This window comes from Penicillium chermesinum (assembly GCF_028974085.1).
Source record: "Penicillium chermesinum strain IBT 19713 chromosome Unknown utg000006l:1.0-2335141.0:1.0-2336784.0, whole genome shotgun sequence".
NCBI classification, from domain to species: domain Eukaryota; kingdom Fungi; phylum Ascomycota; class Eurotiomycetes; order Eurotiales; family Aspergillaceae; genus Penicillium; species Penicillium chermesinum.
Genome location: NW_026695316.1, coordinates 492,925 through 512,076, shown reverse-complemented (window position 1 = coordinate 512,076; position 19,152 = coordinate 492,925). Strand labels below are relative to the sequence as shown.

At 48.8% G+C, this 19,152-nt stretch overlaps 10 protein-coding genes across 10 annotated transcripts; 3 read left to right on the top strand and 7 right to left on the bottom strand.

Annotated features, from left to right (window-relative positions):
- Positions 1–581: 581 nt before the first annotated feature.
- N7468_007965 (H3 histone acetyltransferase RTT109) lies at positions 582–2,230 on the bottom strand (the record flags this gene model as incomplete). The annotated part of the gene is made up of 2 exons (XM_058477261.1): positions 582–1,420; positions 1,477–2,230. 2 exons carry the CDS (start codon positions 2,228–2,230, stop codon positions 582–584), a joined length of 1,593 nt encoding a protein of 530 aa, XP_058327606.1.
- A 403-nt stretch (positions 2,231–2,633) lies between these two features.
- N7468_007964 (uncharacterized protein) lies at positions 2,634–3,896 on the bottom strand (the record flags this gene model as incomplete). Its single annotated transcript, XM_058477260.1, has 6 exons — positions 2,634–3,180; positions 3,231–3,355; positions 3,414–3,475; positions 3,533–3,564; positions 3,635–3,654; positions 3,756–3,896. The coding sequence occupies 6 exons, from the start codon at positions 3,894–3,896 to the stop codon at positions 2,634–2,636; spliced, it is 927 nt and encodes a 308-aa protein (XP_058327605.1).
- A 433-nt stretch (positions 3,897–4,329) lies between these two features.
- N7468_007963 (mitochondrial 54S ribosomal protein bL19m) lies at positions 4,330–5,126 on the bottom strand (the record flags this gene model as incomplete). The annotated part of the gene is made up of 3 exons (XM_058477259.1): positions 4,330–4,420; positions 4,477–4,858; positions 4,928–5,126. 3 exons carry the CDS (start codon positions 5,124–5,126, stop codon positions 4,330–4,332), a joined length of 672 nt encoding a protein of 223 aa, XP_058327604.1.
- A 207-nt stretch (positions 5,127–5,333) lies between these two features.
- Positions 5,334–6,495, top strand: N7468_007962 (uncharacterized protein; the record flags this gene model as incomplete). Its single annotated transcript, XM_058477258.1, has 2 exons — positions 5,334–5,427; positions 5,501–6,495. 2 exons carry the CDS (start codon positions 5,334–5,336, stop codon positions 6,493–6,495), a joined length of 1,089 nt encoding a protein of 362 aa, XP_058327603.1.
- Positions 6,496–7,012: 517 nt separating this feature from the next.
- N7468_007961 (uncharacterized protein) lies at positions 7,013–7,321 on the bottom strand (the record flags this gene model as incomplete). The annotated part of the gene is made up of 2 exons (XM_058477257.1): positions 7,013–7,173; positions 7,228–7,321. The coding sequence occupies 2 exons, from the start codon at positions 7,319–7,321 to the stop codon at positions 7,013–7,015; spliced, it is 255 nt and encodes an 84-aa protein (XP_058327602.1).
- An 87-nt stretch (positions 7,322–7,408) lies between these two features.
- On the bottom strand, positions 7,409–7,822 carry N7468_007960 (uncharacterized protein; the record flags this gene model as incomplete). The annotated part of the gene is made up of 2 exons (XM_058477256.1): positions 7,409–7,603; positions 7,640–7,822. 2 exons carry the CDS (start codon positions 7,820–7,822, stop codon positions 7,409–7,411), a joined length of 378 nt encoding a protein of 125 aa, XP_058327601.1.
- Positions 7,823–8,451: 629 nt separating this feature from the next.
- Positions 8,452–9,717, bottom strand: N7468_007959 (kinase-like protein; the record flags this gene model as incomplete). Its single annotated transcript, XM_058477255.1, has 1 exon — positions 8,452–9,717. The coding sequence occupies one exon, from the start codon at positions 9,715–9,717 to the stop codon at positions 8,452–8,454; it is 1,266 nt and encodes a 421-aa protein (XP_058327600.1).
- Positions 9,718–12,313: 2,596 nt separating this feature from the next.
- On the bottom strand, positions 12,314–14,050 carry N7468_007958 (uncharacterized protein; the record flags this gene model as incomplete). The annotated part of the gene is made up of 6 exons (XM_058477254.1): positions 12,314–12,415; positions 12,472–13,146; positions 13,208–13,516; positions 13,572–13,597; positions 13,651–13,921; positions 14,027–14,050. The coding sequence occupies 6 exons, from the start codon at positions 14,048–14,050 to the stop codon at positions 12,314–12,316; spliced, it is 1,407 nt and encodes a 468-aa protein (XP_058327599.1).
- Positions 14,051–14,215: 165 nt separating this feature from the next.
- Positions 14,216–15,503, top strand: N7468_007957 (uncharacterized protein; the record flags this gene model as incomplete). The annotated part of the gene is made up of 3 exons (XM_058477253.1): positions 14,216–14,421; positions 14,569–14,847; positions 14,912–15,503. The coding sequence occupies 3 exons, from the start codon at positions 14,216–14,218 to the stop codon at positions 15,501–15,503; spliced, it is 1,077 nt and encodes a 358-aa protein (XP_058327598.1).
- A 347-nt stretch (positions 15,504–15,850) lies between these two features.
- Positions 15,851–18,947, top strand: N7468_007956 (Hid1 family protein; the record flags this gene model as incomplete). Its single annotated transcript, XM_058477252.1, has 8 exons — positions 15,851–15,946; positions 16,024–16,642; positions 16,702–16,799; positions 16,855–17,097; positions 17,159–17,512; positions 17,579–17,822; positions 17,874–18,379; positions 18,432–18,947. The coding sequence occupies 8 exons, from the start codon at positions 15,851–15,853 to the stop codon at positions 18,945–18,947; spliced, it is 2,676 nt and encodes an 891-aa protein (XP_058327597.1).
- Positions 18,948–19,152: the final 205 nt, after the last annotated feature.

Sequence of the window (19,152 nt, the reverse complement as noted above, 5' to 3'; positions counted from 1 at the left end):
TTGTGTTGCAGAGCTCGGATCTGGCGGAAGTTCCAAGGTTGCTTTTGCCCAATTTCCATCTCGGCAGGATCCAATTTATAGGTGGCTTTGGCCCCTCTGGTCCCTGGGAAGGTAGATAATCAAGATTCAACATTAGGCGCGTAATTGGCCCTGGTAGCGCCCTTTTTGTGTGGGCTTGAAGATGTTTTATGTCTACGTGTGCTTATCGGCGATAGACGCTCGTGCTGGCTCTGGTTAGCTCGTGCCGTTTACATGGTTTTACTGAAGTTTCCGAGTCGTATTGTGGAGTAGATGCAGATATTCAAGAGTCATAATCAACTCGAATGCTAGTAGCTGGAAACAATGTGTATTAATGACCTCATATAGAGATCCTGCATACTGAGGTCTATTTAATGTAATGCAATCGCGTTCGTAATCCTACGCAGCTCGTCCACTGCCACCTTGCTCCACGGCAATGCTTTCTGTAAAAATTGGTCCCACGACCCTTCAGGTGAACTCCTGACCTTGCATAGGCAAAATGGCAAAAACTAAACAAGAATTAGAAAAAAGTAGAATAAAGAACACACCATTTAAGAACAAGGTCAGGTTTTCTTCTTCTTTCGAACCAGGTTTGAATTGAGCATCGTCACTGGGGCGGACTGAGAAGGGGTCGATATGCTGTGCTCATGCCCATTTGAGTTTTCAGTAGCTCCCTTATCGACGGTGCTGCCCCCGCTATTTTCATCTTGGGGCTTCCGCTTGCGTACCAAACCGCCGTCGAGAGTGTTTGCGGTAGATGACAAGTCGGTAGGATGGGTATTAGCAATATAAGTCCCAGTCACTTTCTGCCCCCAAGTCAATTGATCAGCAAGACACGTAACCTGGTCGACAAAATTTTTGGTACTGGCGACAATTTCATTCTTATCGTAGAAATGGTCTAAAACGCCATCCATCATTTCCTTATAGTTCTCTTGACTGAGCACCACATGGCCTCGGCCCGCCTCAGGCCAGAAGAACGGATTGACAGCCTGGAGAGGGGATTGAACTTGATCTCCGGAGCTTGTAGATGGCCTATCAAAGGTTTTTGGCGCATCTGAAGCTGCTTTGCCGGGTTCCGGTGTACCAGGAGAGACCTCATTGCTCTCTGCCTGCTCACTGGCCTCTATACTAGGCTTCGTATCTGTGGAAATCTTGGACAGCTGCTCATTGTTCAGGTCTGCGACGGATTTGTGCTGACCACGAGTTTGAGAAGCCATGGTAGTCGAGCTCATTAGCCCAGGCGGGTTTATGACAAGCCATAGGAACCCAACTAGGCGCCCAGCAGAGCATTCTTGCCGAAACGACATCATCTCCCAGAATTGGTCCAAGGTTTTGACACTCCGCCATTGGCCATTTCCAGATCCACGGGCCTCGTTCTCATTGTTTTCAGGAAGCTCATCGTCTAGATCAATCAGGAAACGCGTCTTGGGATCATCCGGCAGCCGGGGAACCAAGCACCGCGGCGGAGCCGACGGATCATGGCACATTTGATGCAGGGGATAACTTGCAAGCCACCGCGGATGACCTTGCGGATCTGTCTTAGCCGTCTGCGGAAAGAGAAGTTGCGCGTCTCGAAACGGTCGCTGCCAGGCACAATTAAATAAGCCGTGGCGGATGCCTGGGCAGCTTCGACGGCTTTATCAGGAGCCTTCGAATCCTGCGAGGCGGACTCCGGTTCGTATTCCCGCAGAATTGGATCAATGGCTCTGCACCACCATTTGATTAGGCCGCGGTCATCAAGGACGTGTTTCTCAGAATTTTCAATGCTGCCCGGGAAAAGGTACTGGTCCTGAGCCCGGGCAAAGAGAGACACAACTAAGCGAACACCCGGCCGTTGATGTGTACGTACGAGGTAAGATAAGAATGTGTGAGAAATAAATCGTAGAATAGATACCCTTTTCGGGAGCTTGAGCAAGTGTAGAAAGCCGGTCGAGTCCGCTTTGGAGACGAAGATGGTGGTCAGGTGAGCCGAGTTGTAGACCAACACCTCCATCCCAAAGACGATGACCTCAGCCCCATCATGCTGATCAGAGTCAATTGAGAGCGACAAGAAGTGGCTTTCACAAAACGTCGGCTCTGGCTCATGTCCTGGCGCTGCGGCAAAGAGCGCCGCAGACGGGGCTGGAGTGGAGGAGATGTGTCGGACTGTCAGCTCGGCTCCGGTGGGGAGTCCCTTGGATATCAGATCTCCCAGATCACCATCCAATGCCATTGTGTCCGGATCGACCATTAAAAATGAGTCTAGGGTATGTTGAAGGGAAAAGCAGAGCGGAGATGTATCTCCTGTGTTTTTCGCCCTGTCTTCGCACCGATGAAGGTCACGTGCCAGGAACCGCGGATGAAGCTGCTCTGACCTGGAGCTCTTGAATTGGAAGTAACGGGTAAAGTCAGGCTTGAAAGATTGAGATGGATTTTTTCCAGGGTCTAGGCGAATTAAGTGGGAATACTCAACGTGCGAACAAGACGATTTGTTATGAGGGGTATGCCAAACAGCCTCAGATTAATATGGGTTGGCCATGGGTATTATTTCTAGAAAGTCTATCTTATACAGCTTCATATAATATTATGAATCTGATCGTGGCTTATGAGCGGCCTTGATCATCTTGAAATGGCTCCTAGAAATACGCCGCAACAGCATCCAAGTCATCAGCATTCAGAAGAGCCACCCCTTCTCGGAGAAGGGTCCTCCAGACAAGATTGCGCGTACGGATAGGGAAGTGAGGTGTGTTCCAGTATCGAGCACCAATGCCTCGCTCATTTGCATCGGCAATCTGTTGGCGAAGAACTTGGAGTTGGCCTTCATTGAGCACAGGGTCGGTATCGAGGGTCACCTTGCCAACCACAGCTTGGAAATCAGTTGAAGCGATGGGTGCGACAAGGCCGTTTATCTCAGAATACTGGGGATCCTTCAATTTCGCGAGAGGCGCATCAAAGAAGTAGTCTCGATCGGCTACAGAAGTGATCATCTCCAATGGAGTTTCGCCAGTGCCGATGATAGTCACAGGGCCGTTGAGAGTCTTGCCATCCTTGACTGAAGTGAGATATCCCTTCGCTCGAAGGGGCTCAAGGGCTTCGATGACTGCTTTGAAAGTCTCCGGCCCGGACGTCTTCACGTCAATGAAAAAGTAGAGGGTTTGTGTGGTGTCTGTATCCCAAACGCCACTATATGAAATCAGATGTGTGCAGCTCCGATGATCGGAAGTCTTGCTTACTTCTTGGTTGGAGCCGGAACAAAGGGGCTCTTGGGATTTTGGCGATCCAGGACTTCGAGGATCGGATTGATGTAGAGGCTTTCAAGGGTGCGACTAGAAGTTAAAGCAGATTGATCATGCCCAACCTGAGAAGCCACAGTGTCAATAAGACATATTTCAGAACATTGATGAGTGTTAACGCACGTAAAGAGTGCCATTATACAACCAGACGTCGGCTTCAGTTGATGTACAGCCTTTTGATAGACCTGGTAACAACAATGAGTCAACAAAAGTAGAAAGAAACCATGAAAAATAAGAATTACCGGTCCAGAAAGGCTCATTTCTCCAGTAATCACTTTCAGAAGTAGCATTAGCTTCAACTCAACGTCACAAGTGGTCGATGGCCACGCCCAAGGGCAACCTACTTGTGGGAATGGACAGGAATCTATGCTCAATGTCAGAGAAACGCAAAAACAAATATCGAAATCATTTTTAAAGAAAGCGGAATATATAAAGGAAGTAAAAGAGAGAAATTAGGTAACTTACCGGTAAGATATCTCGCGTTATGTCCGTTGGGTATTCATAGTCCTTGCTCCCGTGGGTGTTCATCAGGATACTTTGCAGGCTTGAGGTCATCGAACCAATGGCGGGAGTCTGGCCCGCAAGAGCCAGGCCGACAGCTGCCATTACAGCCAGCGAGGAAATCATCACTTAAGGGGTTTGACTTCGCTGAATATTTATTTGATCCCGGCGGTCTCCGATGGAGAGTGAAAAAGTCCAAGAAGCAATGACGCGGAAGGCGGGCATAAACTGCAATTGCACGTGGTCCAGCAACCTCCTGCTATACGGCCTACTCGCAGGGTGTATACTATGCAATCTACAACGATGTTTCCAGCGTTTTATTCTATCTTCGCAAAGTAATAACAATGATAGAATGCCGTCATATTCTTCCACTTGAATTAATTAACGACTTGTGCTATGATTTGCATGTCTGCCGAGTGCGATTTACGGGGTATCCTTAACGGCGAGGGAGAAAGCAAGACTGATAGGACCACATCGAATATTGAAGTATAATAATACATGCTGATATATGCTAATTGGAAAATTGTACATCTTTGGCTTATTGCCTTCTGCCACTCATGAAAGCCTTCTTCTGGCGGACGTAAGCAGCCACAACATTCTCGACACTGCGGCGATCGTGTTTGCGAGAGCTAGAGAAGATTTCGTTAGTATACTCGAAAATTTTTTCGAGGGATGCCAGACATACCGCATGTAATACAATCTGGCGCGACGAGGCTTGCGCTTCGCACGCTCGACAATCTCAACGCCTTGCACATTGGGACTGAACACCTTCACGGACATCTCCACTGCCACACGAGTCAATTCATTTCGGAGTAAAACCGAGGTATCAATGCCACGGAGTCGGATGCTCAAGACAACGCCGTTAAATGGGTCGCCGTTCTTGAATGTGACGCGGATGATGTCGCCGGGTTTGACGGAACGAGGGTTGCGTCGGTAATCAAAGAGAGCTTTCCGCTCGCCCTTGGGGTCAAGGACCTGTAATTGCGATTCGGTGACCTTTGCGATGGGGTCTTTGCATGCCTTTCTAGCGGAGGGGGGAGCAGGGTAGATCTTCACTGGCTTCGGGGCTACAGACCAATTGATTAGTAGAGTTTCTTTCGAAACACGAAATTTGCATCAAGGAACTATATGTTTACTTACCATTTTCCGGTTGGAATCGCTTGGGAATCTGAGAAATGAATTGTTCGGGGAGGTTTGGGGAAGAGGCACACGCTCCGGTCTCTTCGAGTATGCGGTCGAGATCCATCGGCAATTCAGGTTCGGCTGCATAGCCTCTCTGGTCCTAAGAAGTGACCTCAAACAGCCCAGCGGCCGCATTGTGGGTAGCGAAGCCATTGTATTGTGAATGGTGGGCGAAGGACAAAGTCCGCGTCGAGTTTTGGCCGGCGCCGGCAGAATTTCTTGCCAAGACCCGAATTTCTCTCCGCTTTCCTGCCTTTGCGTGCTTTTCCCAAAGCCCTGTTTGTTCGACCGAGAGCCTCAATAGCTTGGGCACTTCCAATTGCGGACAGAAATTTTTTTTGCTGCCGATATCCGTCCAAGATGGCCCTCTCTATGGCCGGTACACTGTCCCGCTGGCCGCGCGCTGCCCACCAGTCGGCCATGATATTTTCCCAAGTCCGTTGCGCTTCAACTGGTACATCGTCACCCAGCAGCTCTCACAGGCCATGTTTTTTTGCTGACCAGAGATTTTTCTTGAATCGCGACAGTCCCACATTTCAAGCCTACTCAATCTCCTGAGTTGGACCAGGCCCTCGATTATTACCGCCAGAACCTCTTCATCCCATTCAGCCTCCCCAAGCGCCAAAAGCAAACCGTTTTTCAAGAGAAGCACCGCAAGCGCTTGCTAGACGATCCTATATCGTTTAACATTAGCGAGACGGAGGAATATACCTTGCGACCAATCTCCCTCTGGGAGGTTCGCCAAAAGAACAAGGTTAACCAAGTTCTTGATATGATGATCGAAGCCAACGACTTCCAAAATTTCGGTGCTTTTGTACGTGGGATGCACAATGCTGGTCTACGAATCAGTTCGAGTAGATGGGAGAAACTTATTCGAAAGATCGGTGCCGCTGATCAACTCCACATTTTGCTTGGATGCGCACGACGACAAAGCGAGATTGGCTTAGATCTCCAGCAGATCGGCGTTCTGGAGAGCCTCTTTTATCAATTCCACCGCATGGCCGCCAAAGCCGATTTCAAGGGCGAACAAGTGACAAAGGCCCTTCACATGGCCCGCCAAACGGTCGACTTAATTGAGTTTTACGGCATTCAGAACTTGGAGGCGACTTCGAACAAGCTGAGCACACTGCCTGCATCTCAGCCTTTCGTGATTGCGACACTTTTAGAACTCAGTGCTGCTCGTGCAATTGACGAGTTTGGCGGAAAGGACCAAGATGGTGAGGCTTTGAAGTATGTGCGAAAGCTGCTGGCAAACTGGGACTTGGTCGACTTGAAACCTTCGCCCGAGGCCGACATGAACCAGTGGATTGGCCGAACTGTCTCAATCCACAATGGCCTCAAGCTGAGCCTCTCAATTCAAGACCTTTCTCTTGATAAGGAATTACAATCCCGAGTGAAGAGTCATCTGACAAAGACAAAGAATGCACTTTCTCAGCAGCTGAAGAATGAATTGCTGGAGCAGAAGCTCAATTATAACGGCAAGCTTGATCTTGAGCTTGCCAAAAACTTGGTCTCGAAATAAGCAGACTGGTTCAAGCTACGCGTGACAACCAAGCATCTTCTGCTACTTGTATATTACTGTTTTCTAGCATCCTGTCTGATAATCCATCGAATCTCGTCCTTAGGGGGAATACTTGCCGTACAGACTGAACGTACTTGTTCTACAAACCTAAAATGTTTACGCGTGCTTGTTCAGATAGGCGCGACACACCCAATGCTTTTCTTCCTAGCATGCAAGTTACGACTTCAAATTCAGGTTCGAATAATCAATAAGTTACCAATGGCAGTACATATATCTAATTCGTTAGCAGGGGCGTCTGTCCTGCGTTGTTTGAAAATATCGTGTTCTCGTTATGATTGCTCTGCTAATCCACCCGGCACTACCTGGCGTCTTTAACTGTCATAGCTCAGGTGGAGGGCGAGCCTGCCCAGCAGGCTTGCCTTTGGTCCTAAGGCATTGAGCACCAGGCGTAACCCCGAAAATCGTGTTTCCTTTGCGGACATGGTCAGGGTTTCCACTGTGGAGCATAACCGCGACATTAATTCTCAACGTTGGCCAGCATATTAAGTGCGTTCTCTGCAGTCAAGCGATTGGACGGTAGGAAACGCATCATCCCTTGAGTCACAAGAAGAAGAGGTTCAAGATCTGATTTGCTGGCCAGCTCAGCAAATTGTCGTTCGAGCTTCGATGTTCCGTAATCTATGAGCGTGGTTAGCAAGTGCTCCTTTTTGCGTGTAACAATGTTTGGTTTACCTTCTTCTACCTGAAAATCATGAGTAGATCTCATCATCATCAACCTCCATTTGGACTCCCATTCAGCTGGCAATATCTCCACAAACCCAATCATTTGGGAAATGTAAACATCACCTTCGCCGAAATACCAGAACGGCTATGTCGTGAATAAGAAAGAATAAATCTTTAGATCATACCTTCATCAGGACTTTTGCTTCAGCGGAAGAATACGTTGACATACCATGCAACCAGTGCGCCACAAGTCGACCCGATAATCAAGCTTGTCCGTGAAAATCGTCTCTGGTATCCTTAGTGAACCCGGCTGGGCAAGTTTTGCAGACTCCTGTCCTTGGAAGAAGCTCTCTGCAAAATCAAATATTTTGATATCTTCATCATCCTCATCAATTCAATCTTCCCAATCTGCTGCCTTGACTAGCTGGGTCGGTAATCCTTCAGCTAGAGGTGCGTCATCGACACGGGTGAGTGGCTCAATTTCTGGTAATCCGAGAACATTAAAAAGCTGTTCCTCGGTTTGTTTCCATAAATAAGAACAAGTAAATGTGATATTTCGGCCACTGATATCTAAGACGATATAAGTAAAACGGCAATAGTCCATAACAAATTAAAGGAGAAGTAGCCATACCTCTGTGGTAAATGCCCGCGTTGTGCATAAGCCTGACGGTTTCAAGAGTTGCGTAGACATCCGGAGAATAGTTTCTGGGCAAAGTCTGTCATGGCCCTCCCGGTAGTCTGTAAGTACCTTATCAACTGAAGGACAAAGTAGTTCTAACACAAGACAATATATGACGATGAGAAAGATTCCAGGGGAGGAAGAGGAAGGGAGCACTGGGTGATAAGAAGTGGTTGAAGTCGACGAATACATCCAACACCCTGATGGGACATTCGACGCGGCTCGACGCGGCAATCGCCCTGAATTTTGTTGTAAATGGGTCAGTAAAGCAACCATTACATTATGTCCAACCAAATATACGACTATAGATGGCGTGAAGCCCCAGGCGACCGTTGTAGTCCAGGTGCTTATACGTCTCTTTTGAGGAATAATTTCAGAGATTAGATAGTACCAAGTCATGTTGAATGTGCTTTGTCGGATCAGATGCAACAGTATTCCCTTTCGTCCCCTTTGGGAAACCGAATGAGGAGTCAATTACTAGATTATGTTGGCTAATAGAGAGGTCTCGCCAACATCAAGTCGTGTTTTTTAGTAAAGTATTCAGGCCTGCAAACCTAGTCATAAGTGCTGCGTATCTTTTCGTACTCAGGCAGAGCCCATTTCACCATCCACTCAGACTCAAGAACCTGTTGAGCAGAAGGACGATTCTCTGGCCTAAAGGAAAGCATCGAGCGCAACATTGAGTAAAGTGAATCTCGTTCGCTTGATTCAAAGGGTGGCATTCCCTCTTCTATCCGTGGTCGCTGCACGTTCGATTCAAAACGACCCTCCAATGTTTGACATGGAGATCGGGATAAATTTATCGGCTCTCCATGCTTCGGGAATCCGTCTCGACGGGCATTCCACTTTCCCCACCATTCAGTTGGCAACAGGCCAAGTGCATCAATCTGCTGGCAAGTCATATCGTCATCGTTGGTAAGAAAGCCTTCGAAAAGAGATCTTTGGGAAATGATGTCCCAGATGGTGCAAGCTAGAGTCCAGATATCGGATGAGAAAGTAAGAGATTTGGTTGGCTCAAATCGAGCCTCTGGAGGGCGGGTCAGAAGAGGTGTATGAGACTCGTATTTCATTTCTCGCGCTGGTGAGAATGCTTCACCAAAGTCTGAAAGAATAATCCTAGCTTCGGGAAGTGTAATATTTTCACTTGGTTTCCCAAGCCAGATAGGTAATATACCATATTTTGGGACGCCTGGTGGAAGCTTTTGGCCATCGAAACGCTTGACTGGCTCGAGTACCGGCTCCCCGTACTGCTCGTACAGCTTTTCTGTTGATAACTGATCAAATTCACGGGGCAGTTGAAGGAGGATATTTCCGCGATGAAGATCACCATGGACGAAGCCTCGTGAATGCATATAATGAACAGCAATCACAAGCTGCGCCGCTAAGACTCGGGCCACTTCAAGCTGGAAAAGGCTGATCCATGATCCGTTCTTTGCATCAGAAAGGCTCATCCTTGCCGGCCTAGTCACCAAACAGACGTGGTCGCCATTTGGGCCTTGAATGCTGAAGCTGTCCAAGATTGAGGGAATCATAGCTCTGCCTATGTCTGATGACAAGTGAGGTTTCGACAGTTTGGATAGGACGTCAATTTCGGGTGGTTTCGAATCTGCCGTACAGACTTTCACTGCAACGTATATGTGTGATCTCTCATCTCGGGCCAGCCAAATCGTCGAGTATGTACCATGACCAAGCTTATGGATGACCCGATAGCGATCGTTGAGACGATCCCCGATTGTTACTGGGTGATAGCCCCCAGCCTGGTAATATTCCATTCTTTCCACATCTTCAATAGGCTCGTACAAGACACGAGTCGAGTCCATTGTTGGTATAACAGATTTGAACGTAGCAAGAGAAAATGCACGAGAGCTTCGACCGTGAAGATATAGCGGGTTTGCCTTCTTTGAGAAGAGACCACGAGGAAAAAAATCCGGGCGAGAGCAAGGGCCTAGCGAGCAAGATGCATGATTTTCTCATGGTTTTCTTGTGCAAACAAGGCCTTGTTATTTCGGAAAGAAGTTAGCGCTGAGTACATGGCCAAAAACGTTAGCCTTAACCGTCTAACATGTAGAAGAACGCTCCTGTTGTGAAGGTCCAGGAGGCGAGCGTTGACGTGGTCGGGGGTGAAACGTTCTGCCGAGAGCGGGCGCCTAAGATTGTTAAATATTATTTTCACAAGAACATGTACCCAAACAGCGAGGAACGACTGCGCAAACTATTGCCTTAGCCTATCAGTCTGCCAGGGATCGAAAGACCTACCCAAGGCGGTATTTAGCAGGTACACTTTATTCTTTCGTAATTTACAATCGCGCTGCCTCATTATGCTATGGATCGTGGAGCACTTGTTCACGGCTAATTGATTTGTAGGTCTGAAGTTCACGATACTACTAGTATTAATGGCCAACGACAGAAAGTCCCTCTAGGAGACCCTGTGACCCTCTGCTACAAAGATGAAGACCAGCTTCGTCGTGGTACTCATGTGGCTAGTCATGGCTACGTGAAGGATGGAATTAGCTTGGAGCTAATAATCCTACGCTGAATTCCCGAAATGCTGATAATGCAGATGATGATATATGCCTCAAGCAAAATGTTGACTGCGTACCACCTCGATAAAATTGACGAGTTCGAGAGGTACCGAGGGTGTGATTTCGGACCTACCAATTCTCTCTATCAGATTCCGCGTCAAATAAAAGGACGGTTCCGGGGGCTATATTTATGGAGGGCTATCTATTTCTGATGAATTGTTATCGGAGACACAATTACAGGAATTCCAATGTAAGATTGAGGCTGCAAAGGCTCTTCTGGATGATGAGGAGTGGGACGACCTGGAGGAAAAACATGGCGTTGAAAGAGACAAGCCTTATGATTCTATATGATGGCTTGAGTCTGGGCCGAAGAGAATAAGAGTCTGGGGCCCCCCTAATGAAAGCCAAGGATAACAACTTAGAAAGTGCTCCGCAGGGTTGTATGTAAAGCCAACAAGTGAATACACCGGACAGGAATTACGTCTCAGAGTTTAATTTTCATCATCTATCTAGATCATGGAGTACTAAATTGTCATTATACAGATCAATCGTCAATTCTAAATATCTGTTACCACCGCGCCTGCTGGTATTGGTTTTATTTCGATTGGAATTTTGTCGGAAAGACAAGTTAGCATGAGAGAAACAGATATTATGTTTTCAGATGCAATGCAAGATGAGTGATTATATGTAATTATTCATACGTATAACTAGAAGAGTATTCTTAGCTATCAAGGTCTTCGACAATGAGGCCTAAGTTCCGGATTTGTCTAGCACTAGGTTTCTCTCGACCTAACGTTCCGAGTACAGTGTACAAAAGTCAAACTCTCGGTCCGAGACTTCAGACCTCTGGGATGCCTCAGGAGATGATGGGTTAAATAGTCAATTGTGAATTTATGAAGGGAAAGGGCGGTAGGGAATGAAGAAGAAAGAATGCATTGTGGACGTTGAATATATTTGGTACAGTTCAATGATGTGCCTGATAGAGGGACTCACCACAGCCCAATAATCACGCCTAGTACAGAGCTACTACGAGTACTAGTACACACGCCAGTCGATCGACTTGATAGTGGCCAATCGAACGAGGGACATGACTTTGTCGCTGGCATCTTCTATGAGACGAGTTGCTGTATCTTGTCTTGAACTGCAAGGTCGAGGAAGGAGTTTGGAGAGATGCCGGATGCCCATGACAGCCCTCCGGAATAAGACCCGCCCGCCGTCATCCTTGAACGTGGGATACCTCCTAACTCGCTATGAGAAGGTATCGATTCCTAAATACGGTACGTAACAAGAGCGATGACCAACTTGAAAGCGTTACCTTACACTTGGACCCATAATTGCAGCTGGCCTCTCGTTTAGAGCACCCACTATCAAGCGCATGATATTTGGGGATACACGTCGTACCCAGCCGTTCTATTCAGTAGCTCATCGCTCATTCCTAGCCCGTATCACTTCTGATATCCAATATGCTGCTATGTTATTTCATGAAGCCGAACTTGAGCTTACGCCCTTGTACCCCGCTTCCGGTTTATTAGTTGATGTTACAATGACGAAGAAGCTACGCACGTGTCTGAGGGTGTCTTTCTCCGCCGGTAGATTTCTCTCCCCTGGGAGGCGTCTAATAAATGGCACGTCCATGTTGTGGAAAAACACAAGACTCTGGATTTATCATGAGGAGGGGACGGTTGGACAACGTTGGGACTGTACCGCAGATGCTTTTGACGAGCTAAAATGGAGATTAGGGTCCAATTTCAACCGTGTCTTCGTGGAAGGCTCCCCGAGCTCGCTAGTCACATTCTTCTACGCGAGGAAAGACCAACCAATCCCTAGCGCTGTCATAATTTGGTTTGCCTAATGGAAATGCAATAAAGACGTTAAAAGTCAAAAGTGATTCAACTTATTCTGAAGACCGCAGTTCCAGAGTGTTGTCTAGCCCGAAGCGAACCTGGACCGGAATCATAGTCTTCTCACCAACCACAGCAGGGCCTTCCACAACAAGCTAAACAAAAGTTAGTAACGTACGAAATCTGTTTACCATAGGGTTGTGTAACTCACCTTGCCCTCGGGAGTGTCGGACGCTTTGCTTTCGGGAACATCGACCAAGGTGGCTTCGGTGCTGCTGAGAGGAGAACCAAAGTGACTGGGGCCGTCGAGCAGTCTGTAGTCGAAGACATTCGTCTGCGCAATCGCACCCGCAACTCCGGGCCCAGTCAGAGCATAGACAATACGGGCATTAGTGAAGATACGAAGATCATTCAGCTGCTGGGAAGATAGACGGACGCTAGAATCGTCATCAATCCTGTGAGAAATGCAAAGCAAGCGCAGGTTGTCCAGGGACAACTCCGCAGTTGGCCCAATTTTGGCAAGCTGACTGAAAAATCCCTTCGAAGGCATATTTCCAGAGTCTAAAGATCTGGACTGCACCCAGCGGCCAAGCGATGAAAAAAGACCAGCCTGTGGCGCCATAATCTTCTCATGGTATTTGGACATAGTGCGAGAAGACGCGATGATGACGGTGGGCGACACTCCAACCGTAGCCAAGGCAAAATCCACGTCTTCTCCCGCGACTGAGTTCAATGCAATTGAGGCGTTAGAGAATAAGGCACTCATGATCTGGCAGAGCGGGTACGAGCGCGAAAGGGAGTCGATCGACAGCACAAGGTCCGACGGGTTGAAGCGTTGGCTTCGAGGCAGCACAGAGCCTAGAGAACTGATACCGGCGATGATATTCTGAGTCTGATGTTAGAATGACCCCCTCCCAGAAATGGTGAAAAAGAAATGTATTACTGACCTCCGGTTCGAAATCAATGAACTTGCCAGACTGCGTCTCAGAAGGCCAAACGGTGCTGAGGCCGGGGGTTGGTTGGCTGGCATCATACTCAGGAATATCAAGCCCAGCAAGATCCTTTTTGCTTTCTACAAGCTCATGCCAGACCTCAACTTCCATGCCACCTTTTAACTCATCTGGGACTTCATGCCAATCCATGTGGCGGTTGCCATATTTTGCGACCCACAAAACCTGTGTCAGCTTCTTGTTTCCCTTTGTTGCTGCCGAGAGATCGAGGGAGCCTGCCTCTTGCAATGAGAGCATCGGCCTGAGCTGTCTGCAGGTGTGCTGCTAGAGTTTCAGCGGGGAGATTGTGGGGCACGAGGACCGTCTTGAAACCGTAGAATGCACCAGCTAGACCATCGTGTTAGTGTTGAATTCTGCCAAAGTCTTTTATTCATTCATACCAAAGATAGCTGCCAGAAGCTCGACCGAATCAGTCAGACTGATAGCTACGGTTTTCACCTTGGTATCTTGAAAGTGATGGCCGATCACGTTGATTTCTTGGGTGATCTGCGATAGCGAGCTTTCGATCGCCTTCCTACCGAGCACAGTGTAGATTTTGCCTTGTTGGTTTGAGGGTGTGCCATCTTCCTTGAGAGCGCCACGGACTGCAGCTTTCCAAATATCCCGCAGATCACCTCGTCTGCCTGCAGTCCACTTCGGGAGCACCGGAGTCTTTCACATTCAGCCCAGAACGAAGAGGGAAACCGTAAGGTGTTTCTAAGCTGCGGTATGTTGCGGATTGACCGGACTTTCGAATAGGCGAGGGAGTTGACTGACGAGCCAGAAGGTAAGGGTGTACATCGGGGTCTTTGGACGAGAAGATCGAGTAAGCCGCAAATAGAGCTACGAGGCTGGCAATAGCAGTGGTGTAAATGTTCCAGTCTGCCAGAACATTAGAGCACAACTGTATCCAGTTGCTCCAGAATAGACTGGTCTGCCATGATGGTTGAGTAACAGACGACAATAATGCGAAGGCGAGTTGTTGACACCTCTATTCCCCAGCTTCTGGTGACGTTGAGGGGCCAGAACGAACGCAAGCTGATTGGGCGGTCCGGGTCAACCTTTGCGCCGTTCGGGCGCGATTTGGTGTTTCTGCAGGCCTCGACTTTCCCAACCACGACAAACTCCCTTCGAGAGAAACCCTCCTCCCTCGGCTTTGAGTCTTCTCTAAGGTAAGGCAGACTCCCATGCGATATTCATAGTGCAGTTCTCGAGTCTCAAGGTAAGTCAATTTGTGATTGTCATTCAGGTATGTCTTCTCCCTCTTCTGCTTTTAATCAAAGACTTGGGAGCTTAATGGACTGAACTCAGCTTGATAGCCTCTGTGCCGAGCATTGTACCTCGAACTTCAACTATTTCCCTTCCTCTTCGTCTACGCGATCAATGGCGACATCTCTTCCTTCGACTCCTAAAGCGACGCCTGCGGCTGCCCCCTCCGCGGGGTCTGACACTCCTGGCAAATGGCGACACCCTCAATTGAGCGAAGTTGTCCGACGTCAGAATGCGGCCACCTTTGGTGACAAAGACCTGCGCAAGGCTGTGTGGAACGCGTCCGCTTTAGTACTATCCTGGTTCTTCGGGAGCACCTTAAAGGCCTAGTGAGTTTCGAGCACGCGATGGTTGCTCTCACGGCGATAGGGACTGACAAGAAAAATTGAAAAGCTCCCGGAAACTACTGGGGAGCACACCCCTGTACTCCGAGTTCTCATTACTGCTCCTACAACTTTTCTTCTTGTCCAACATCTTCGTGGCGTTCTATCCCCTGCTGCGACGAAAGGACGATCTCGCCGATATCCCTCTCACTCCTACGCAGCGGGCGCTCTTGGGATTAGACCCCAACACGACACCGCCTCTTACACCGTCCAGCTCCTATGTTACTCCACCGCGATATCGCGCGTCGACTTCACGCAAAGCCAGCCCCGCGAGTCGCTCAAGTTCTCCCCTGAACTCGACCCCTTCCTTTTCCGATCGTCGCGTCTCTTCAGGGCCTACGTTTTCCCCCTTGACTAGTCCTTTACTCCATAAAGCAGTAGCAAATGGTGGAGGCAGAGAACCAGGAAGAGAGAGTGGCCGTCGACAGAGCATTGGATCGACCTCTCCTCTGGCCCGCAGCAACTCGTTTGGCGAGTCTAGCATTGGGCCTAGCACTCCTTCTCCGCTGAGCGGCAAAGGCAAGCGAACAAGCTTGGGATTGAGTAACAAGTGGCTTTACGAGCGATCCCGACGGCTTTCCACTAGTAACGGAGCGCTCTAGATCGTTACCATATGTTTTGTCTTTCTTGTCTTTTGCGCTTAATATTTAACATCTGGGGGAGTGCGGGAGTTATTAGGCTACGGTCATATGGTGTCTTAGCGAATTTTAATGCCAACATGGAAAAGACCGTGCATATATCTTAGGCTGAAGTGGTGGTAGTTGTAATCTTTCTTTTTAGTCCTTCGGTTTCCCCGTGATTTGTTTGTGGCTTGGCAGATCCACTGGGGGCCAAGACAGGCAACGAGAGACGAACTCTAGCTCCACCATCTCTGCCCGTGCTACACCTCAGATCTTGCGCGCGACCTCCTACATGACGCTCGCACTGTGAGCGACTCATATTTTCGAAAATGGGGGCCTCGGAGTCTAAGCTTGTCTTCAAGCAGGGCATCTTCCGTCTCTCGGAGGAGAAGGAGATCCCCGCAGACGACCCATACTGGACAAGAGTACGTCGCGACGGCGGGACTTTAGAACCCCACGAGATGATATCGGTGATGAAAGCAAATGCTCACATAGCAAGCAGTTCTGGGAACTCCCTGAATCCACCGAGGACGTCTTCAGCTTGTTCACGCCAGCTGACATTCGGCGAACGCGGGACCATGCCTTATCCAACTTCGAAACGCTACTGCTATCGGTCTCATCACGACTGATCGTTCTGAAAAACCATCCTTCTTTCCCGAATCCTGACCTCGCCCCCGAACGCGATGCGCTCAATTGTATCCGAGTCCTAGCCCGCCTCCTTCCTTATGTCTACGAAGCAGAACACCTGGAGGATTGGGAAGATAAGTTCTTCTGGGCACGACGCAGGAGGAAGACGAGAAAGGCGCAGATTTCTGGGGAGGTGCTATTCGATGAGGCGCAGCCAGAAGAGCAACAAGGACTGGGTCCCGGCGAAGAGGAGTATGAAGAGGTCAAGCCTCTCGCGGAAGAGCTGATAGACACTCTGTTGGACCTGCTCTTCTTTTCCGACTTCACAATCCCTGTTCTTCCAACAGCAAAGAGCAAGATATCTTATTCGATTTGGCAAAGTGGCGTGGGGTGTAATACGGCTATGGGCACCAGCAAAGCTTTCGAGAGCAATCGATGCGAGATCCTTCGTCTTCTGCTTACAATCACTGGCAAGGCTATGTACATGCCTTCAAGTAAGTATAGCTCTGTCATTGATCGATGGGGCTTAAGGGAATCTAACGGCCGTTGCTAGACACATTGCCTGTACAAGGTGTCAAGGCAATCACCTACATTACTACTTGCCAGGATAAACAGTCCGTCCTGACTCTACTCTGCTCTCTGCTCAACACGGTATGCACCTACGTGATTTAATCCCAGTATCAGCACATTTCTGAACCTTGAATAGGCCATGAAGTACAATCCCGCATCATGGAGAGTGCCATACGACCACGTTGTGTGGAAAGATCCCAAGCAGATGCTGGTAATATACTGCTTGCAGCTTCTCCTTGTTCTTCTAATCTACCCTATCCCAGAAGAAGGACGAGGCGTGGCGCCCAAGAATTATTATCGTCACTACTTTGGGCGTCTCCACAGACCCCAGGATTTTCAATTTCTAGTCGATGGTATGACAAGAGTTCTAAACCAGCCAGTAAGTCTCAAATCCATCCCTAGGCCCGGCAATATGACAACTAATCAACCATATGTCAAAGATGCAAGCAACCAGCTCCTACTTCCCTGGAAGCCAAAGGGCAGTAAAATGGGCACCTGAGATCCTCATTCTTTTCTGGGAGACTCTACAATGCAACAGACGATTCAGATCTTTCATAATTGACTCCAACCGATCACACGATTTCTTGATTCTTTGCATCTTTTATGCAATGGAATATCGAGCGGATCCTTCCAAACAAGGTGTGGTCCGGATGTGCATTTTTATCCTCCAGACGATGAGCGCAGAACCCACCTTTGGAAAGAGCCTCAATATGAAGTTTGAGGGCCAAGAAACCTTACCCCAGTCAATTCGATTCCTGAAATTCCGAGGATCATACGCTGACTACCTCATCATGGTATGCTCCAAGAAGAGAAGTTGTGATTGTGATATGCAAATATTAAGATATTAACCTCGCCTTCAGTCAGTTCACGCCCTAATGACCACCAGCAAGGGAAATCTCGACACCGTCTATCCTGCGCTTCTCATTATCTTGACCAATATTGCCCCCTATGTGCAAAACATGTCTTCAACCGCCTGTTCCAAGGTCATCCAATTATTCTCGTCCATGTCATCGCCAAGCTTCCTGCTCGCCAATGAGACGAACCACACGCTCCTTGCTTCCTTTCTTGACTTCATCAACGCAATTTTGGAGTACAATTTCGCGGGTTTGTTCTCTCGATTCTGTACGGCTCCTAACCTTTCTAACCGCTTCACAGAAAACCCATACCTCGTTTATGCGATTTTGAAGTACAAGCAAAGGTTTGAGGCCATCCGAGCGTTTACTATTGAAAGTGGCCAGCAGGAGATTGAGCGTCAAACCGAAAAGCGCAAGGCTGCGGACACCCCAGGTGAAGTTCCTACTAGCCCATCGCTGTCGCATTCCGAAGAGGACTTGCACATGCCCTCGGGCGCTCGTTCACCTCTGACGCGGATCCCGGAGGAGAACGGCGCATTCGTGATTGGAGACGATGACTCCGATGACGAGGGACAGCACACCCCGTCCCGGTCATCCCCATCCGGTCAGAATTCTCGCAGGCCTTCAAATGCATCAACCAACGACGAAAATGGCCTCCAACAGCTTCGAGGAATGTCCGAGAAGGCACGTGGTAAGATGCCTGCTGGTAGGCCATCGTTCTCTCGGCAGAACAGCATGACTAGCCAAACTAGCTTATCGGCGCTTTTTACATCTCCGTCAACTGGCTTTACGCCCACTGTCCCTTGGGTTCGTTTCCATGGATTGTCATCTCCCTTTTGCCAACACTAATTGTCTCTAGCTTGAATCCTGGCTACCAGAGCTCCCGCTGCATACGATTATCACCATCATTTCAGCCATTGCACCCCACATCCCCGATTCAGCTCTGCAGACTACATCTAGCCCTGAAGCTCGCACGTTAGTCGCTAACCTTCCATCTTTCACGGAAGAACCCCAGATCAAGAACATCATCTCAGAGCCCACCCCAATTCGTGCGCAGTCTTTTGAATGGACCGCGCTTTCTATGGGCTGGTACGAGTCACTTCTCTGGGGCTTCATCTTCTCCAGTGAGATGGTGGTTGGATCTGCTGCGGGTGGTACACCTGGCACGGTCGGTGTGTGGAACGGCACTGCGATCCGGCTTTTCAAGGTTCAAGAAGCTGCGGCGCAGGGCCCGACTCTGCTCGCTCCGAAGGGTGCTGTAGATGCCGTTGGAAGTAATCTGGTCCAGCGCATCGGCAATCTCAGCCTGCGGGGACGCAACTCAGCGTCGCAGGAGTCCTCAAGCAGCCAGTCACCCAGTATACGGGAGGTCTAGCACACTTTCACTGTCACACATGTTGTCCATAGCCCTTCTCTCCTCCCGCCTTACCCCCTACATGTTACCGTATTTTCCTTTCTCAGACTTTGCTTATGTACTTGATACCTGGACGGTGTTATTTGGGAGTAGCTTCTTCAGTGAGTCGAATAACATGAAGCTGACTCTAGATACATTGTGGACCACGCCGGAATGCGGTACCCAG